The sequence below is a fragment of the Sparus aurata genome, chromosome 18 (genome assembly GCF_900880675.1).
Source record: "Sparus aurata chromosome 18, fSpaAur1.1, whole genome shotgun sequence".
Taxonomy (NCBI): domain Eukaryota; kingdom Metazoa; phylum Chordata; class Actinopteri; order Spariformes; family Sparidae; genus Sparus; species Sparus aurata.
This window is the reverse complement of record NC_044204.1, coordinates 17,233,449-17,255,180: the sequence shown is the minus strand read 5'-3', so window position 1 is coordinate 17,255,180 and position 21,732 is coordinate 17,233,449. Positions and strand designations below refer to the sequence as shown.

At 40.8% G+C, this 21,732-nt stretch overlaps 1 protein-coding gene and 1 long non-coding RNA gene across 3 annotated transcripts; one reads left to right on the top strand and one right to left on the bottom strand.

The window, feature by feature from the left end:
* Positions 1 to 2,016: 2,016 nt before the first annotated feature.
* Positions 2,017 to 3,449, bottom strand: LOC115569198 (uncharacterized). Its single transcript, XR_003981520.1, has 2 exons — positions 3,417 to 3,449; positions 2,017 to 2,500 (listed from the first exon to the last, which is right to left on the bottom strand). It is a non-coding gene; the product is annotated as an uncharacterized LOC115569198 (long non-coding RNA).
* A 1,020-nt stretch (positions 3,450 to 4,469) lies between these two features.
* Positions 4,470 to 17,579, top strand: LOC115569216 (endothelin receptor type B-like). 2 transcript variants are annotated; one of them, XM_030397192.1, is made up of 9 exons: positions 4,477 to 4,698; positions 9,482 to 9,581; positions 9,767 to 10,015; positions 11,113 to 11,225; positions 11,317 to 11,521; positions 14,714 to 14,863; positions 14,968 to 15,101; positions 15,221 to 15,329; positions 15,434 to 17,579. In XM_030397192.1, the coding sequence occupies exons 3-9, from the start codon at positions 9,797 to 9,799 to the stop codon at positions 15,572 to 15,574; spliced, it is 1,071 nt and encodes a 356-aa protein (XP_030253052.1). In that variant the 5' UTR covers positions 4,477 to 4,698; positions 9,482 to 9,581; positions 9,767 to 9,796; the 3' UTR covers positions 15,575 to 17,579. The 2 variants fall into 2 exon arrangements, with proteins under 2 accessions (XP_030253050.1, XP_030253052.1); XM_030397190.1 differs by having other exon boundaries at positions 4,470 to 4,698; positions 9,482 to 10,015.
* Positions 17,580 to 21,732: the final 4,153 nt, after the last annotated feature.

Sequence of the window (21,732 nt, the reverse complement as noted above, 5' to 3'; positions counted from 1 at the left end):
ACCAGATTGCACATATTCAAAAAAACATCCTTTTCTCAGCATTTTACAGCCTGGTATCTATAATGCATTTTTTACCAGATCTAGCAAGCAAGTGCAGCAAGAAAAATTACAATAAATGTAATTTCCAACATTTGTATTGCAGATTCTGTTTCTGAATACTTAATATTTTGAGCGATATCAAATTTGCAGCCAAAGAAAAGAAATCCTTTACACTTGTCTTCAGAGTCAGTAGAAAACATTGAGCCTCAGCTGATTTTTGACGAAGGCAATATTAAACCCTGGAGTGCCTGAATTACTATTAATCATTGACTTACATCAGGAGGTAAAATCTAGAATGTGTTGGCAGGCAGATTTTCTCCCATGATTCCCATCATCAAGGCAGCCATGCCTTTTTAAGGACTGCAGAATACGTTTCTAAGAATTGATCACAAATAATAATTCTTACTTTCTTTTGGTAAGATTTACACTAGGAAAAATGTGTCTTGTATCTGTGTCCCTATCCAATGAGCGTCAAAGGTTGTCTTAAGCCTTTCAAGAATTCAGAGAATTTCTTTTAACCGCATGGATGAGCATGTAACCCTTTACATGAAGAGAAAACATGAAAATCAGCTGAATTAGCATTGCAGAGTTTTCAAAAGACAGAAGTTGTTGGAGATAGTGTCAGGTCACTCTCATGTCTCTGATGTACAAGGTTCTCTATTTTTTGGCATATTGTAAATCATACTGTAAATAAATCGTGAAAGGCTGCGTCTTTGACTCCAGAGCACCCAGTGGCAGGTCACTTGTTACAGGTCAGTTGTTAAAGCTATGCTTGGTAAGTTATTCTAGAAGCATTTTTGTTAGATTCATAGAATATCTCTTAACAGCTTGACAGCAGTCAATCATTCAAATGCTCTGGCAAATAAAAAAAAATCAACAAATGACCTGTAGGCCTCTAATAAGCCCATCTAAACGTCTTTTTCAGTCTGTATGAAAAGATTGGATCTGCTACCTGTCTGTCTGCCCCCACACACTCTGCCTTGTGCACTTTGCACTCATTCTGATGACCGGAGTCTTTCACAGGGCTGGGCAGATGTAATACTAAAGAATGACAGAGAAAGTGCAACCCAAATGCTAATGTACTAGCCTGACAGTGGTGAGTACCAACAACAGCCATGTTCATTATGATAATGTTTGGAGTTGCATGTGAGTGAGAAACAGGGTAGTTGGGTATGATAAACGATGGCAAGGATGTGCTGCGCTCACAGTACACTGCAACTGAGCCTGTTGTTAGTAGCTAGCTAACTGAGTAGCACAAAGCACACAGCCCCTGAGCCCAATACAAGAGACACAGTTGCAACAACAGGCTGCCATATTGGCTAATGTTAGCATAAGCACACAGCTCCTGCGCCAAAGAGTAGGTGAGCAGCAGTGGCAGTGATAGACTGACGTTCAGCTGCTAACTGTGTTGCACAAAACACACAACCTCTGAGCCCAACAAATGAGCCGCAGCAGAAGCAACAACACACTCCTTTAGTGGTTAACCTAAGCACAAAGAACACACATAATGTAGTTAGTAGAAACTGTCACACCTGGTAGCAGTGTAGCCATATTAACATGATTATTGCATTCAACAGTGTTGCTTAATTATGCGGTTATTTAACTATAAGGGAGGTTAAGGGAGCTTGTTGAATATCATGAACTAGCTGCTAAAACTTGCTCCAGCAAGAGCAAAGGGCCAGACAGTGTAGTCCAATCCCGCCTTTAAAAATGTTGTGTGTCGGAACATTGTCCAACCCACAGAGTTTTGTTTTAAATTCTGCTTAAGACCCCAAATTATGCAGATATGCTCGCTATTTTGCGATTTTGGGAAATTCTGGGAACAATTCTAACTATAAAATGACTCACTAAGTATTCCCGTTTGGAGTAGAAGTTCAGCTATTCAGCCTGGTTGTGGGCCATAGGGGATTTTTCGAGGAAACTTAAAAGTTTAGGAGGTCGAGCTGGTGGAAATAGATGATAAAGACAAAAGAACGATTATTTGTATGTGTTGTTTAATATAGTGAAATATGATTCGGGTTCCCATTACAACTAAGAGGAAAACTGAATTGTTTGGTTTGGTGGTTTCCAGCAAAAATGTCTCCAATGGTCGAGTCACAGAGGAAGATATGAATTGACAGCAAACTTTTGGTAATGTTCCGTGAAAAATGACATGATATTAGACAAAAAGGAGGGACTGGGGGGTATTAGAAAACAGAATCTTCAGGAGTTCAGTGATGATCTTTTACCTCGGGGCCATGTGGCACAGAGCAAATTTTGCCAGGTTCCTCCCTCTGGATATCTGTCTGAGAATGGAGTTGTATCTTGTTCTTCAGAAATTAGTTCAGTTCAAAGTGGGATCATTTGTCAGACTTTGTCCTGTTCTTTCAGCCTTTGATTTTTGTTTCATGCTCTGCCACATTTTTCTTAATGAAGAATCTCAGATTCGCACATTTTGTAGAGTTCAAAGTGACTTTGTTTCCTGGGGAGAGGGATGAAGAGTGTTTACAGAGCAGGAAGAGGTTTACAGCAACTATCCAACCTTGTCCCTCTGCCAAGGCCACGTAGACTACAGAGCGACATGGACAAGAGCACGTCCTCTCCACACACACACACACACACGCACGCACGCACACACACACACACACACACACACACACACACACACACACAGGTGCACCCTGCAATGCAGAACCGAGGAGACGTAATGCGTATAACCATGTGCATAATGGTGATAATGTTTGTTAATGGCTTAACAATATGAGACTGTGCTAATGACAATAATAATGCACCAGAAATAGTCATCTCCCAAAATAGAGCAGGGGGTGGATGTCATTAAACACTCTCCACAGAAAGGACCTTTGTTTGGTGTGTGTGCATGTGTGTGTGGCAGCTATGGCGATGGTGGTGTGAGGGGTGTGGAGGTTTACGAGATAGCCCTCGCCTTTGGTGTTTTGGTGCCTTTGTTTGCACATGTGTAAGGGCTTGTGCAAGAAGGTGTGTGTGTGCATGAGTGTGTCACGAGCACAGAGAGAGTTACCTTTGTGTGTTTGTGTGTTACGTTTTTTTAAGAATTGGATATCTCCAGTCTGTCTTTCATTCGTCTGTCCATCTGTTTGTGTGCACGATGAGTGTGTTGCAACTTTAAAATAAAAGCAGGTCCCGATCAAAAGTGACAAACGAGCCTCTTACAGTAACAGTTTTAGACAGGCTCAGCTCAGACATCGCCAGCAGTGTCCTCATATCCCTTTTTAGATTAAAAGTTGCAACACAGTCGCCACTGATCATAGGGGAAAACACTGTTTTCACTTATATGAATGAATATGAAGAAAGTATAGTCTTTCTTTGTTAAAGCACAAGTTCACCCAAAAATGTAAATTCAGTGATGATCTACTCACCTCCATGCCAGTGAAATGTTGGCTGAAGTTTCTTCATCCACAAAACATTTTTGGGTCTTCAAAGCAAAATAGAGTTGCATCATTCTCCTAAACAACTGAAGTAGATGAGGAATTGTTTTTAAATGTTTTTTTTTAAAAAGGCCCATTATCCAGTTTTTGGATAAATAAGGGTGTTAATAAGATCTTTTGAGATCCATTTTTGGGGGACTTAAATGACTCTGTATGGAGCCATTTTTTGTTCAATTATGGTTGTTTTTCTTATGTTCCAAAACAATTCCCCATCTACTTCAGTTGTACAGGAGAATGCTGCAACGCTGTTTTGCTGTGAAGCTCCAGAAAAGTTTTATGGATGAAACCAGACTCTTCACTGACATGGAGGTGATTAGATAATGAACTCAGAAAAGCAATACTTTATAATTTATTCACATAAGTGAGTATAGTTTTACCCACTTTGATCCAGTAAAGAATCTGAGGACACTTTCCAACAGCGTGAGGGTGAGTGACGGCTGAATCTAAACTGTGAGGACCAGTCTTTAAATGACACACACATCAGCCTGAAACAAGTCACTGGTTGTTGTTGTGATCTGTGAACTGGAGCAACTACAGCCTCACAAACTTGTGAGAGCGGTCACAAGTTTGTGAACAATATCATATTTTCCAATGAAATTCAGTGAAAATGTCAAATTCAACGTAGCCAGCAACCTCAGGAGGCTTTGTAAGTTTTCTGGAGGAAGCATGACGTGTGGGAGTGTGTGTATCTTGTGTTCTGAAGTAAGCTCCTGCAGGGGAGGACCCTGGAGGCAGAATCACACCCATGACAGGACATCAGAAGACAGGACAGAACTCATCTTTCATCTTTCACTCTATACCTGCAGCATGTCTACGTCATCACCTGAAAACTGAAGAGCTGAAAGACCAGAACTTGGAGCATCGTTGCAGGCTTTCTTGAAAAGTATGTGAAGAGTCCATGTGTCCCTCTCCGGAGCGGAGAGAGAAGGATGCTCATGTCTGTAAGCTGATTGGCTGTCCTCGCAGTCTCCCGGCGTGTGGCTATAAAACCCCTCACAGTCCTCTAGATGCGTCAGAGCGCAGCCGGAGCTGGGAGCGGAGGAGCCTGACGCGCAGCGGGAGTCACTGGACACACTGTGCGCTTTCACTGCAGGAAACCCACCAGAGAAAATTACCCAATTACTCTAAAGGCACCAGAGCAATTAGCAGAAAACTCTGCTGGAATATCGATCGGGAACCTTGGACCTGAACTTCACTTCAACACCGCCGTCTGGTAAGCTCGCGCGTCAGGGATAGTTTGATTAATTGTCGCGTGTAATTGTGAGTAGTAAAAGAGTTTGACGGTGTGCACTTTGCGCACAAGTAACCGCAGACACATGACTTCAGTTAGTGACTCCTGGGCTGGCGCAAAACGGAGAAGACTTTTATGTTATGTGAGGAGTACGCGTCTTTTCTTCCGTCTGTGAATTCATACTGACCGACCCGTTTGCATGTCGTGTTTTATATTTACCGCCTCTAAAACGCGATCAGCCTTCAGTCCTCGACTTGTTGAATGTTTTACAAGCTGTTCAAAGGGGATGTGTTGGACCGGAGGGTCTCGGTGATGATCTCATAGCGGGATTATATGGTTTTCATACGAACATAAAACAAAAAAGAAAAGAAAAAAGAAAAGAAAAACGCAGGCCCGCTTTGTAGCAGCTCCAGTCATCGCAGTGTGACAGCGACGGTCTGTCTACGCAGATTACACAGTTAATGCTCATTGTGCAGGCATCCAGCAGAGCACTGAAGTTGCTATAAACTGTGGCACATGATGGATGGCTGCATATATTGCCATAACACATTAAAGCTGAATCAAATGCATGCAGCTATGCTCAGTTCCCCGGCCTTTTGTCCTATACAGACAGGATTTATTGGATCCCTTCACCCAGACGTCCGCTAAACTACAGGGAACTGGCACAAAATAACAGGAATACAATGCAATGTTAATACAACACTAAAAAGGACGTGTTGCAGATGTATATTGTGTCAGACTGTTTGTGCAGTTGTGTCCCGGTGGGCAGTAATAGCTTTACTGTACAGGCTAATGTTTGAGTGGTGTCTTTGTAAAGTTTTGAATCCAACTGTACAGAGGTGGAGTGTCATTTCAGTGTTTCCACGACGCTGCTCTCTTCTACTCTGCCACGACACCGTGGGCTACTTTTTACTACATTGCATTACACAATCTAGTTACATTTACAATCAGGACTTTTCATGAAATAAACAAATACCGAGCTTATTCAATACAATATAGTTATAGATTAAAATAGAGAGTCCCCAGTATTTGATACAAAAAGCAAAGATTAGAGACAAGTCTTTTTAAAAAATTGTAAATGTTTATTCTTTCCACACCCAGATTGATATTCTTACACTTTGTAAGGATCCTAACAGTGTTGTTACAAATATCCAAATGTCGTACTTGAGTAACAGGAAAGATATAATGTGATGGTTTTACTTTGGTCACATTCCAATGTATAGAACTTGGGTTCAAAGTTGTAAAGTGTCCAATTTTAAATGTACTGAAGTCAAGTCATCAAAAGTAATTTTCTGTAAGTATTTAAAAGAACAAGCAAATTATCCTTTTAAAAAGCACTACTTTAGCTCCGACACCATGGGTAATCTGCAAAGTAACAAGTTATCAAACAAATGTTGCAGAGAAAAAGTATAATATTTGCCTTCAAAATGTAGGAGAGTGGAAGAATAAAGTAGCAGACAATGGAAACACTCAAGTAAGGTACAAGTATCTCAAAATTGTAGCCTACTTGGACTCAATTAAATGCACTAATGTTTAATTGATCTCTGGACTAAACTGTATGAAAAAATTCAAATTAGCTCCATCTTGAGCAGGTACAACAGTAAACTGCTGCTTAAACACTGATCAATGCATCAGAGAGAATCATATATCAGTCACAGGGGACATTTTATCACAGAATAATAATTTTACTTTGAGCTGTACACTTAACTGAACTTTAGTAGGATTTTAAATGCAGGACTTGTACTTGGGACCTGGAGTGCAGAACTTTTACAGATAAATGAACACCTGTTTCAATTGAGCTTCCCACACAGGTAATGACGTGTTTTACATCACCCAGCAAAGATTGGAGTACGACTGAGCTGATGGAGTCATGAGCAACAGTGTTAATTTAATAACTCTGATAACTCCCGGAGAGCGGGGAGGAAGAAAAAGTGGTCTGAGGACTTTATTCGCCATCGATAAATTAGATTTTGTGTAGTGAGCTACTATTTCATTATCCAACCTTAGGATAAAAGTCCCTTCAGTCATTGTACTGTACCTCAGCTCTCGCTCTTTCCTCTGCTGACTCTGCCTGTCTTTCCCCTTCCTCCCATTGTTCTAATAAACAATACAGTAGATCAAACTGTCATGCATCTCAATCACGGCCTCCTGAATTACCTGTTTTTCACACTTTTTCCGCATACAAACATTTTGTCCAGCCACCGCCAGTATCCCCTTCACTTCCACTCTGCTGCTCGCCAACTTTCCACCTCCCTCTACTTCTTCCTATGAGGTGGAGCCAGCGGAGCTAAAGGTCGGAGACATTTTCCAGGCCAAATGTATTAGATTAAGAGGGTCGGGCCAATTCAAATTCAGCTTTCCAATTAGATCGGACAATCGCACTCTTACATGGCTCTAATGAGGTACCATGTCATGTAACACAAAGGCATAGTTCAGATGATGGAGAGGATATGTATGGATGCTGGCCAAATTGTTCAAAACTGATTTCTTGTGATATGTGTGTGAGTTCATCCACGTGATTTTGTGTCTTTGTGTTTTGGAACAGAATGAGCCTCTGTGCGCTTCGAAGCAGAACGAAGCGATGAATGCCAGTTGTGTTGAGAGAGAGAGTGTGTGTATGTGCATGAGTGTGTGTATGTGTGTGTGTGTGTGTGTGCGCGTGTGTGTGTGTGCACGTGTGTGTGACTGTTGTTTTGAAGTATATTCGATGTGATCACAAAAGTATTAAAAAGTAAACTAAGCAGCTGTGCACATACCTTTCCAAACTATGAGTGTCAAGACGTTTGCACATCTGCTAAGAGATGACCAGATTTGTGTGTGTGTGTGTGTGTGTGTGTGTGTGTGTGTGTGTGTGTGTGTGTGTCTTTGTGTGTGTGTGAATGTGAATGTCTGTGTGTGTGTGGGTGTGTGTGCGTGTGCCCTGATAGAATGAAAAAATCGTCGCCATCATCAATAAGCCCATTTATCCAGACAGTGCCTCAGGGTAAGCTAAGGGGATACACATGATTCTTCAGAGGCTCAGAACTTAGCTGGTGTCGTCTGTCACACACACAGACACACACACACACGCACGCACACACACTCATGCACATACACACATACTGGACTCACAGAAGTGCTATTCCATTTGTCTGTTTTATGTGTAACTGCTCTTTTCTCTTTTTCATCATTGAACCCACTTTTCTTCATGTCGTAAGACTTTCCCCAAAATGTTTTAACTTAAAAATAATATCTGAATGAAAGTAAATGTAACACGTTGAATCAGGACCGAGTTGCTCAAAAACAAGGTTCAAGCTTGATCTGATGGAATGAAATTTTGCCTGAAAAAAAGGCAATTAATCTCCTGGTGCGGTGGATGCTTTTGCTCTTAGTTCACCAAATATAAAACTGTTTGTTATGGTCGAAACACATTTTTATGTTGTCAAAAATTCAGTTTTACTGCTCTGCAATGCTGTGTTAATGAGCTAGATGCTGTCTGACCGTGCATTAGTTTGTGAGCATTGTAACATTTGGTACCACTAAACACAAATAACAGCTGAGGCTGATAGGATTTTAAAGCTGGGGCGCCCAAACTTTCCCCTGTTGACAGCCAAAACTGTAACTTCATGGTGGACCATGGAAAAAAAAAAGTAAACACCTCTTGTGTTAAATTTTACTGCATGGCAGATCTGAGAGGCAACTGGTGATCCAATTTCTGACTAAATGTTAAAAATATGTTTGCCAAAATAATGTAATCTAAGTCTTTTATAAAAAATAATTTTCCTTCTTCTCTGAGCAACTGTAGTACTATGATCCCAAGTCAGGGCTCCAGAGTAACTTTTAAACAGGTTGCACTGATGTGCCCTATTAATTAATCAACTATGTTTAGGTGCATCCAAAATACATTTTAATTTACTTTTGTAACACATTTGTTAAATAATTGTATACAGGAATATAGGTTCAAATAAATCACATTGTTTAAAAAGTGCAATTAACAGAGCTGATGTTTAAACTGCTTGATAGACAAATAAATAAATCAATATCAGATATTATTGACGTATAATAAAAAAACATTAACTGATCTAAAAGTTTACAAAATAAGTTGGAATAAAACGTGTTTTGATAAAATTTTGAAATTTGCACTGCTGAATATCAGGCACAGCAGTGCGACTTGACAGATTATAAGGCCCATGATTAGATTATACAAAATCATTCATTATTAGGGATCCTACATGTTTCAAGAACATTTTTACCGCACAAATAAATATTAGAAACAGCTGGAAGGCCAAATAAAATCTAATGAGGGGCCAACTGTGGGAAAACCTGATCCAAAGTATTTGACAGAACGAAATGTTGACCTGATGATTGCGCTGAACTTGAGAGACCAACAAAGTGACAACTCATCCTGAGGTAGAAATGAATGTATGTACCAGATCTGATGGCAATCTGTCCAACAGTCATTGACTAATTTCCCTCAATTTTGAGAAAAAGACAAAGCTGGAAAATCGCCTGCCATTAAGGTTCATCCTCTTGCAACCAAGAATGTTTGCAAATACATTTGAGCCATTCTACTGAGTAGATGATATTCCACATGATAAGTGAAAACTTTGACTTGCTGGTAGTACTACAGAAAGAGTCAGGGGATCATCACAGCCAGTAGGATTTATTCTCTGGGGACCATGGTTCTCTGAACAAAACTATACAAAACACACACACACATATATATATATATATTACTGTGCTTGTGTTCATGTGAAACCTAATGGGTCGTCTGCTTTCTCCACAGGACAAACCAGCTCAGATTCAGACCCACGCTGCAAGGCCCCCTCGACAGACCACTTTGTGGATGTGCGTGAGGGTGTGAATATGTGTGCCTGCCTCTAAGGGTGAGTTTTTAGACTGCTCTGTGCCTCTGAGTGCTGCTTGTGTTAGGATGAGGGCCATCGCTCTGCTGTGTTTCCTGTTGGTTGTGGGGGTCGGAGCCTCTCGGTTCGTCCGAGACTCCCAGGGCAGCCCCGAAGTTTCGGAACCCGTCAAGAACAACTCCTCCGTCCCTCTCCCGCCCCTGCAGCCATCCCGACCACGGGGCTCCTTCCCCCCCATGTGCATAAAGCCCACGGAGATCAAGTACGCCTTCAAGTACGTGAACACCATTGTGTCGTGTCTGATCTTCGTGGTGGGGATCATCGGCAACTCCACGTTGCTCAGGATCATATACAAGAACAAGTGTATGAGGAACGGACCCAACGTCCTGATTGGCAGCCTGGCATTGGGGGACCTGCTTTATATCATCATCGCCATCCCCATCAATGTGTTCAAGGTAACCACATTCATCCTATGTGTCAATCTGACTGTGTTTGTTTCACTCACTCACTTTCTCGGATCTGATGATGACTTTTCATAAGTTTGTTAAGCCATTAAAGCAAATGCATTTCACTATTTCATCAATGTCAAATGATAAAGTATCCAACAGAACATAATCTTAGGTTAATTTAATTTACTACCCATCCTGGTGCCTGTGACTAAGGTAGAATGACATTAATCTCAAACCATCTCCCTGCGCTGCACTCTCACAGTGAGGGAGTCGCTCGCCACGCCTTCCTTGGCACATCCCGAGGTTAGCTGTGGTTTGTTTATGAGTTTATTTCTGCGGTCTCTGTCAGTGTGTTTTGTGTGGTTTCCTTCATTTCCCTTTTCCAGCACACTCTGCAGACTTTTTAACTCCCGACAACAAGGGATAATTCAAACTAAGAAACCCAATAAAGGCAGACGTGAGCCAAGAGCTATTGCCGACTTGAGTGTTGGGATTTGAGGGGAAACTATGTCTTTGTTTTCCTCACTCGCCTTGTTTATGTGAAGGGGGGAAAAAAATTCCAGTTGGCTCGGGTGTAAATCACTGTCACTGCCAATTGTGCAAGTCGCACTGGAACCATTACTGTGTGCCAGTCAGAGGTTCTAAAAACAAAATGAGAAAACAATACGTGAGACTTGTTTTATTTTCCTGATCCGATTGGATTCACTTGGGTTAGGCTTGAATGCTGTGCTGCATTTTATCCATCAGATCTAAGCAACAGTCACTATGATTTGTGCTTTCCTTGCCTTGAAGGTTCACCTGGCATTACGAGCAACATAACGGTGGATAAGACGTTGAGGTGCACAAAGTATTCATTTGTTGTTGAAGGTTCTGCCCTGATGCTGAACTGATTTCATACCCCCTGAGTAAAGGACTTCAGCAGTGAGGAGGAACACTGTCTTGTTGCTTTTGGCTGTAGCTGATGCAGTAATAATAAAAGAGACATGACCCCTGCATGAACCTCAAAGAAGTCTGTCCATGTTCTTACGTAGATGACACTTGCTTCTCTGATTAATTACAAATGTCTTCCCTCTCTGTCTGCCACATTATTTTTTCTCTCACAGCTGATAGCTGAGGACTGGCCATTCGGCGTGTACGTCTGCAAGTTGATGCCGTTCATCCAGAAAGCTTCAGTGGGAATCACCGTCCTCAGTCTCTGTGCCCTCAGTGTTGACCGGTGATTACACTTCTACTCTACGCACACTCACAACAATGATTCATGCTGGAAGCAGACAGTGTATTTATGTGTGCGTGTGCTGTTTGTGTAGATACCATGCCGTGACATCATGGAGCAGGGTGAAGGGGATGGGGATCCCTCTGTGGAAAGCAGTGGAGGTGACTCTGATCTGGGCGATTGCTGTGCTGCTCGCAGTCCCCGAGGCACTGGCGTTCGACATGATGGAGCTGCCGTACAGAGGCAACAAGCTGCGCGTGTGTCTGCTGCACCCAGAGCAGACCACCAGCTTTATGAAGGTAGGCACCTGGTTAGAAGTATAATCTCGGATGCGCAGGTGGTCGAGTGGTTAGAGCGCATGCCACATACGCAGCCGACCCCAATTCGATTCTGGCCGGAGGTGCCTTTGCTGCATGTCACATCCCCCTCCCTCTCCCATATTTCCTATCCGTCTACTGCTTAATAAAGGTGTCCATGCCAGAAAAAATCTTAAAAAAAAAATAGAAGTGTAACCTGTTAGCAGTGAGGAAGTATTTCAATTTTTTAGGTAAAGTGTAGGCTCTGTGTAACAATATATAGTGATGTGCATGTATGAATCATGTGATTGGATTGTAAAAAATGTTAACCTTTGATGCTGCTGGAACTCAGGTCGGATTATTCGTAACCATCCAAAGGATGTTAGTGTATGCATGTTCTCTAATTCCTCGTCTCTTTGCCTCTAACACCAACAGAGACCTTCAACGTATATGCAGCATTTTAGAGCTGTAACTGCTCGAGGTGGAGCAAATTTCAGTGTTATTACTTACTGCTGGGTAGTTTTTTTCCTTATTAGAGGTTTTGTACATAAAGGTTTGAGCCAGTAAGTAACTCACAACTATATCTGTCAAATATACACTACTCACGTTAGCTGCTGCACCTCCTGCGCGTCGCCGTCATGCCAGACAAAAAGTGTCGATCCCCGAGTGCGACCTGCGACACTTTTTGCCTGCCATGACGGCAACGCGCAGGAGGTGCAGCAGCTAACGTGAGTAGTTCAAAAACCTTCTTTTTCATAAACTCTGTGTACACACACAATGTTCTCAATGCTCGTGTTCATGAGTAGAGACCCTAGTGATGCTACGAGCAAAGTTTCATGTTGTGTCGAGCCTTCTTAGTGTTCTAAAAATAGCGATTTTGATGCTAGCATGTCTTGCCCCCATGCACTCCTGTTCAAAATTAACGCACCCAAAACCAAAAGTACGGTAAATCTTAAAAGTGCCTCTTTAGTCGTAATTATGCTTTCACACGAAGGTTTGAATCATATTAAATCCCAAATAAAGGCTTGGTTGCTTTTTGGTGAGAGTTTCGCTTTAAAGCAGCATCACGTGGAAATGTAACATTTTGTGCCCCCCACAGTTTCTGAGCACACCATTGTCGTAAATACAAATCCCAGGTTTGTAATGGCTTTTCAGATGTAATGTAGGTGCCGATTACAAACAAAACTCATTAAGTCTTAATAATGTTATTAGTTTAAAACGTGTATGTTGAAGTAAACATTTGAGTTGCAGTGGAGTCCTCAGCAGTTGAGGCTGGATTTCATTAGTCTTGCAGTCTTTGGTCATTTGCTATCCAAAGTTTTGGACAATTGATATTTTTTGACCTGATGATGACGTTTAACGATGACCAAAGTCAGTTGGCTTCATCCTCTTGACACCATGAATATCTGTACCAATCCAGTAAGTAGGTGATGGACTGACTCACAGTGCTTCCTACAGTCACGTTGTTAGCTTGGCGAAAAAATCACTTCTGACACCTGCCAGGCTCAAAATTCACGTGGAAATAAATTGGAGTACAACAACGAAATGAATGACTTTGATAGCACAATAAACTCAAACATCTGGACACTTACATCTTGCTGCCCCAGATTTATAGTCAGGCTGACTTGAGCTTGGCATAGATTGTAGTCGTGTCAATTCGAAGTGTTCTACAGGGATCACATGTTATGTTATTATTTTCTCACAGGCATATGGTCAAAATATCCTGCACAGATGCGTATCACCTCCGAGGTATGGACTTAGTTCAACCAGATACTAAGTAGAACAGAGTGGCCCACTTCAAAGCACAGCGCCGGACAGCAACAATACAATTAATGTGTTTCCTTAATCAGGATTTGTTTCCTCTTTTTCAAGCTCTGCCAACAAGCAGTTGTTCCAAAAAATGTCCCACACTGCATCCAAATCATCTGAACATGTTTCTCATGATATTCATGGTATGTTCATACAGCTGCACGGAAAGACATAAATTGCAAAGACATTTCCAATATGTGGACACTTAGTTTATCAGAACCAGAAGAGTCCGGGGGAGGTGCAGGAAGTGGTTGAGATAAAGCATGAAGCTGAACTCTCCTTTCATGTAAAATCTGTTTTTTTTAAATTAGTGAATCATAATTTGTGCTTTTTGTTCTTCGGAAAAAGACATAATTCAGTCTGAGCCAGTGGACTACTTTGAGAAGAAAGGGTATTTGTCTGAATCAAGGAAATGTTCTTAATTCATCCAAGTTTTCCACGAAGGACAAACAAGTAATACTATAAGAATAAAATCTGTGCCAAACCAAGATCAGCCTGAAAATAATTTAACATGTTTACAACAAATTTCACACTCTGGTCTCTGTATTAAATCCAGAACCTCTGAAAACCTCATGCCTTAACCAACTAAAATCATGTTGCCTTAGAGCAGGTCGCATGGCTTTAAGAAAGAAGTTCTTGTCAGTTCTGACCGACTTAAACAATTTTTTAAAAACATTTTAAAACATTGCCAGAGTGATTTTGTTTTCTTTGATCGGAATCTAAAGTACCAATCTGAAAAAATTCCGTGTTGTTCTCTTTGGCAGCACCCATGGCGTAAAGCACCAACTGCACGTGTTTCTGATTTTTTTTTTTTACCTCAGCTCCCAGAGATCCAAATCATCATCTGCAGCTATTTTTCAATTTGCTGTTTGTCATGGTCACCTTTTACTTTGTTTACAACAGTAGAAAAAACAGTGTGCTTCTACACACACATATGCACAAGTGGGTCGAAGAGCGAGTCCACCCCTGGCTGACAAACCACTGCTGGGTGATGGAAAACACATCACTTACTTTGCCCCATTTGATTTTTCTTGAGACTGTTTCCACAGACATCCAGTTCCATTTGAATATTTCATATACAAGTGCTTTCATCAGCCATAGGCTCAATCACCACTGGGTTACTTTGTTCAGCTATAGATAGTTACTGAACAGACATTTATATAAATTAAAATCTTCAAGGTTAGGGATTGTGCGATGTTACCTTACCTCACGTTGCATTGCAGTGCAGTGTGTTGCGTTGCGTTACCGTACATTATGTTGTGTTACATTGTGCTGAGTTGCGTTGAGTAGCATTGCAACAGGATAAATTTTATGGATAAGTGTACATGTATTCTATGGATAAGTAACACAGTCTTTGTTGCGGTCTGGACATTTTTCTTTCTCCAGTTCTACCAGGATGTGAAAGACTGGTGGCTGTTTGGCTTCTATTTCTGCTTCCCGCTGGCCTGTACAGGAATCTTCTACACGCTCATGTCCTGTGAGATGCTTAGCCGCAAAAAAGGCATGCGCATCGCACTCAACGACCACATGAAACAGGTATGGATGCAAATGTCTGTTGGCACATTCATGTTCACTGTAACCGTAAGACTCGGAAAGATGGAGGAACTGAGAGGCATCAATATTTGTCTTTGTGTGTGCAGCGGAGGGAAGTGGCGAAGACGGTGTTCTGCCTGGTGTTGATTTTTGCTCTCTGCTGGCTGCCCCTTCATCTCAGCCGTATTCTGAAGAAAACAATCTACGACCAAAATGACCCCAACCGCTGTGAACTGCTCAGGTAGGCATGCAGATACAGCAAGCGATGCAAATGCACTGCGAACTTCGTGCAAGCCCATTGTTCTCCCCTCTGTGACTTCCTGTGGTCTTTAGTGTAAACGTTGTCCTTTTCTCTGCCAGCTTCCTGTTAGTGATGGATTACATCGGCATCAACATGGCCTCACTAAACTCCTGCATAAACCCAATTGCCCTCTACTTTGTCAGCCAGAAGTTTAAAAACTGCTTCCAGGTAAGAGGGCTCACACCGACACTAAAAACGTGATATTATTGGCAAACACAGAAAAGAAAATAACTTTACGCGTGTGTGTGTGTGTGTGTGTCTGTGTGTTGCAGTCTTGCCTGTGCTGCTGGTGCTACAGAACATCTCCCCTGGATGAACGAGGTTCAGGGGGACGCTGGAAGGGCTCTTGTCACGGGAACGGACTCGACCGTTCTAGCTCCCGCTCCAGCCAGAAATACACCAGCTCTTCATAAACACTTCATAAACACACGCGCCAAACCACACATGTTCTTATCATGGAGACACCCTGCCGTCAGACCCAGGAAAAGGAGGTAGACAATGGAGGTAGAAGACTCTGATAGAAAAGGATTGACCCACCCTGAAATGACAGGACTGTACCTGTTCAGGCTGTATTACTAACTGCAAAAAGCTTTGATCAAAGGCGACATAAATCCGTCCATACTCCGACACTGAGGCCTTAAGTGGACCGACATGGAATACATTTATAAAGAATGTTTATTAACCACATGTAAAATGTATGTACAGGTTTTATTAATGTGCAGATCGCAGACTTGTGATTATATCTAGCCTGAGTGCTTAATATGAGCAGCACTGACTAAAGCTTTAATACCTCAGGGGGGAAAGACGGAGGGACGCTGCGGCCCTGAGCTATTTTCAAAAAGCCTCTGCATATGAACACAATTGGTAGCTCATCATCTGACAATGTGGCACATGTTGTCACTGAGTTTCCTCAACGGCCATGTGTCCTGGTGACAAACCTGAGTCGAACAGGCCCCGCAGTCACGTGGAGTCAAACAGCGGACATCTTTTTCCTGGAAATCGTCACTGCTTCAAGTCATGTGGAGGGCAGCTGTTGACGCAGACGACGGAGACAAATACCAGCTGATCCTCATCACATTCTGCGGAAAAAGGGCATCATTAGGTCTGCTGTTATTGCAGTATTGATGGTGTTGTACGTGGTCTCCATGTCCACTGTTTATAAAGTCTTAACCTGTGTCTTACAATGTAGCTTCTATTTTTCTAAGAAAATACAAAACATGTGTAGCTTGTTTAATCTTCTAACATGAGGTGTCCATTTGTTACTTTCCGAATGTTTTACCTCTGTCAGTGAGTGGTCATGTTACATGAAGGTCCCTGTGGCTGGAAATGATTCTGACAATTACGACTGAGAGCTGCTTGAGGAACACGTTTTCTAAAATTGAACCATTGAAAAGCCTTTTCGTAAGGAAAAATAAATCCTGCACAGCTGGATGTTCTTAAGAAGTGAATGTTTTTAGTGGACAATACGTTTTTTTTTTTCTTTTTAAGTAATGGTCTTAGAAATCATTTAGTTATATAAGCTGTTTATATATATATGTATTCCAGGTAAAAAAAATCATGAAATCTAGCTGATTTAATGTGTTTGACTATTTGTGAAAGAGAGGCAGAATATGTGTGGTGCAACGAGAAAAGTGTTGTTATTTTATGTTATTTTCAGAGTTAGGATGTCTGTAGCTAGAGCGAACTGCAGTACTCAGTAGTCACATGCTTGTGACTTATCTTGTGACGCCGACACAGCAAGGAAAAAAAAACTCTTCCAGCTCTTTAGACAGTCAGAGTTGAGGTGAAAGTGCCGGTTGTGCCCGGCAGTAAGTCTCCAACCCTGAAGCTGCGTCAGAGAGAATACATGGATTGTGTGTTCATTTGGAAAAAAAAAAAAATATTATAAGCAGCTTTTAAACCTACATGAATCAAAGGTTTGAACACTGGCAGTACTGAGAGCCCTTACTGAAGAGACGCACAAGATGGATCCAATTATATCTGGTGTTTTTTTGGCTCTCAGCACATCGTGACTGAGATGTGGTGTTATGAGCGAAAGTGTCCTTTCAGAACCAAAATTCGTGCTGAGAAACCAGACAAGGTGTTTTGTTTTTTTTTTAACACTGAAACATCTTTTGAAAACAGACTTGATGCATGTAATAAAATGTAGAAAGGTTGAGACAATTTATCTCTCTTGCAAGGGCGCACAAATCAGCTGATTAGCAGTATGTGACTCATTAACTCATCACATCTGTTTGTGCCGTCTTCACTGTGCTTTCATCCAAAATAGCAGCCGGGCTGGAAGGTCTGAGCAGCTCTGAGACTGAGAAAGCAAAGATTAAAATGTAATGTGAATATAAGCCCTGGTGTTTTTAAATGACATTTATACTGTACTTATTTGTTGATGTTATGAAACAATAAATATTATTTTATAGCGTTTGTGTTGTTTGACTTATTTACTGAACATTCCCCTGTGGCCCATAATGCACCATTATAAAGGAGACATCTGTAACACTTCACAGGACACCTCAAACTGCAAACAATGTTAATTGTGACCCTTTCTATTATAAATTTTCTTTTTAATGGCCGCTTTATATTTTTGAAAATATATGACATCATCCAAATAAAAAGTCTATTGGCAGAGCGGGAATTTACTGGCAGGGTGCTTATTCAGTGGGCCACATGACCAGGAAGTAAACACTGAAGCTTTTCTTCGAAACATTTTTGCCGTATGCACTGGTGGACTTTTCTCAGTGGACTGCACGGGTGGCATCTTTGCGTTCACTGTCTAGTTCTATTTAAATCTATTGGTGAGTCTCGGTATTTCTGCCGTAAGAGTCCAGCTCCTGATCTGAACGTAGGGGAGAGAGTAAGTATAAGTAAGTTTAAAACACTATTTTCCCACCTCACGTGGTTTCACGGCACCCAATTCGTTTTTCCGGCTCAGTCAGAAATACCGTGATGTGACAACATTTAAAACTTTAAGGGTCACATCACTGGTATAATGTCTTGCAGAGCTTTCTTGTCAATGTTCGATGTAATGTGCTTTACATCTCTTTTTATATATCAGTTACCTCAGTATAAGATCATTTTGTCAAATGCTAGAAAAATGTCTATTCTTCCCCTGTAAAACCAGAGTACAGCTGCATTATGAGTGACTGGTGCACTCTTGACCGAAGTGAGCATAAACTCTTATTATCAACATCCCTCTGAACGTCCTTTTCTGTTCCTGTTAAAAGGGAGTTTTTCTTTATCAGCATCAAGAGTCAAAGGACAGAGGGCGTTATATTTTGTACGGATTGTAAAGCTCCCTGAGGAAAATTGTGATTTGCAATTCTTGGCTATATAAAAAGCTTTGACTTGACTTGATTATATATCCTATAAACAGCCTGTAAAATGTTAAACATTGAGTCCCATGTTTCATGCCTGTTGTTTTTCTGGTTGAAGAAAGGTTACATTTCAGAAGAACATTGTCAGAGGAAAAAACAAATGAAATGGGACATAAAGGACCTTTTTCAAGGCTTTACCTAGTTTGAAGTCTTTGCTTTGGACGACTAGACATTAAGCGCCAGTGGCCAGGTTTTACTGAGATAACTCCTGATTAAATCTCAGAGAAGATCTTTTGCATCAGTGCACATCACAGATTTGAAGAAGTCCTGTTTTTCACTCAGTGAAGCTGTTTCTTGGAAAGATTCACAAGTTCCACGAGACACGAGAACCTGATTTTCGCGAGGCTTTATTTAATCATTTTGCGCTAGAGTAATTCATTAAGGTTTGCTTCTGAGGTTCAATGTCTGAGTTACAGAGAAAACGGTTTTAGCAGTTCTAGAGAGAAGGCTTCGGGTTTGTTTTCTTGACATTTCACAAACCACAAAGAACTGGCTGTAGTCAATAATCTACATAGCTGAACCCTAAGGATAAAGACACACACTGCTGGATCAATAAACCTCAGTGTAGGATGAACAAAAATCTAAATTATTGAAAGCATTACATCAACAGTTCTGCAACTTCCATTTCTTGCTAGCACTTCAATATAGATATTTGAAAAACACTGAAGAATAACAAAGAAAAATGTTGTCAGTTTAGAGGAATTTCCCTGCAATATGTTGAACCAGAAACACATTTGTTCCAAAAACAACTCATCCCTCTTGAGTAAACAAATCCTAAACTTCATGACAGTGTGGCATTCTGAACAAGACCACATCAACAGCGACGGTGCAAAAAAAACGAACAAGATTGTTGTTTTCTAAGTGAATCAATCCTGTGATACAACACATTCTCTCCATGACACATGAAAGTTGAATGCATCAGCAACAAAAGGCACCCTTATTCATTTCATTTGGGGATCTTGCAGCAACAGGGTGTTTGGTTCACAAGTTGTGCTTCTGTTATTACTGTTGCTGCTTGAGGTCACAGCGGCGGCTGTTCAGCAGAAGTTAAATAGCTTCAGTTTACATACAGAAGCCAAGAACGGCCATGCTTGCAATTATTTTGTCATCTCAAGATCACAGGTAAACTGTTTGGGGATCTGGAGAAAACTGGCTTTATTATCTTGAGATAATGAGCCTGTTATCACAACAGTGCTCCGTCAATGTTTGTCAGAGTTCAAGAATGCCGTGTCAGTACATATGAGTGGCATCAAAGATGAATATGTTGAATCAAGGGGTGCTGATTAATTGTCAGAGCGTCAGTAAGCCAGTGTTACTCATCTATACGAATACCTTATTTTACTATTCAAAAACCCTTTTCATTTCTGGTAGTTTATATTCAAGTGGTTCTATGCTGAGAATAGACCTTTTTCACACAGTAGCCATTTTCCTGGAAATTATGTTATGTTATGTTATGTTATGTTCCAGGTTGCAAGTCAAATAAAGGTAGGATAACTTAACAAAATGTTATCATTTTATAGCTTCCAACTTGATCAGCAACTCAAAGTAGGATGGATAATGAAGATCAGGGGGCACATTCGGCTACATTTCAAGGTGAAACAACATATTTAATATCTCGTTAGCATTCAACGACTTCCTGGCTAGTGGTACTGTTTGACTTTATCCTGTGTTCATGCCTTTCCCAACCGTTTTGTTTTGAAACAGTAAAGTTAGCTAGACTATGGTTGAAAGCTAACGTTAGCTGTTGTGGAATGGATGCTTATCAGTTATCAAACCTGTTGTTTTAGCTTGAAATGTGGTCCAATGTCCCTCCGGACTGAACTATTCGTTGTCTCAACAGATGCTAATCTACCAGGAAGCAGTAAAATGATAACAATTTGTCAGATTACTCTGGTTTATGACCTGCACCCCAGAACACAGCTGTCCAACATTTGAGCTGCAAGTGTGATTGCAGAGGAAAATGGCGATGAATATATATAGCGGGTGAATATAGTCTACTCTCTGGGTTATTGTCTCCCGGACAGTAACACATCTGCTTTAAGTTGACCACTGTGTGCCATCCTATCCCTTACAATAACTAACCATAATGTAACTACCATCATATCAAATCAGTGGAAAAACATTCTAACAACAAATGTCCACAAGGTCATAAGTTCATACAGTTTTCTTCAAAACTCCCAAACCCAGCCCACAGAGCAGTATGTGTATGTCATGCTCCACTCTGAATCTAATTAAGCTGTTTTCATCCTCATTATTTTTGAGAAACCTGCTGTTTATTTCCTAGAGAAAACTTGATAAATCATTTGTATTTGATTTATTTCATATAAATAACTCATCATAATAAAACAAGCTGTTATCTACAGATAATTAAATGACTCTTTCTAGCGTTAAGACCGTGTCCTCAATTATAAATTCTTAAGATTAATGTTAACTTGAGTATGACCTAAACTGAAAACTGCATGCAAGTAGTTATTCATAAAAAACTACTTTCTTTGACATGGAAAGGATCTCATGTTTGAACAAAGTCTGGACTTAACTTCAGTAATTTTCCTGGTTAGTGATATTCTACGCCTGTACTGAATTTTGCATGAGCTTTCTGAAAAATGTGCCCGTCCAAACAAGTTAGTCCACAGAATAATACATGTTGCCTGGCTCCAATTTCCTCCACCATCATCATGATCTCATCTTCCAAAAGTTTTTCTTTTTTGTAAATAAGTCTTCATTTCCTCATTTGTGTTGGCATTACATGAGTGAAAGTCAGAGGGCAGATTTTTTTTTTTTCCAGTGGATTTGAGATGTACAGGTCACTGGAGTGTAAGTGACAAATAGGATTCTTAAATGAGGCTTTTTTTATGCCGAGCAATTCATTTCCCGCTCTGGAGCATCCCTCAATAAATCCAGAACCAAAATCACAACAACTCATGTTTATTTAACTAACTAAAATCACTGCTTTTGAACAGGAAGTGTGGCTTTTAAACGTGTTTTGTTTCTTTTTGGTGCTGGCATTTATCTGTACAAGTTAAAGCAACATCATGTAACTTTTTTAAAACACCTTAAAATAAAAGTTTCAAAAATCTTTTTTTTTACAGTTCTGTGTCTTGTAACACCTAGAGGACAGTCATCTTAGCACAATAGACTGGCCCAAAGTGGCTCCTTCCAAAATGCATCTTAAAAATTACTTTTTTAAAAACCTGCAACCGCTT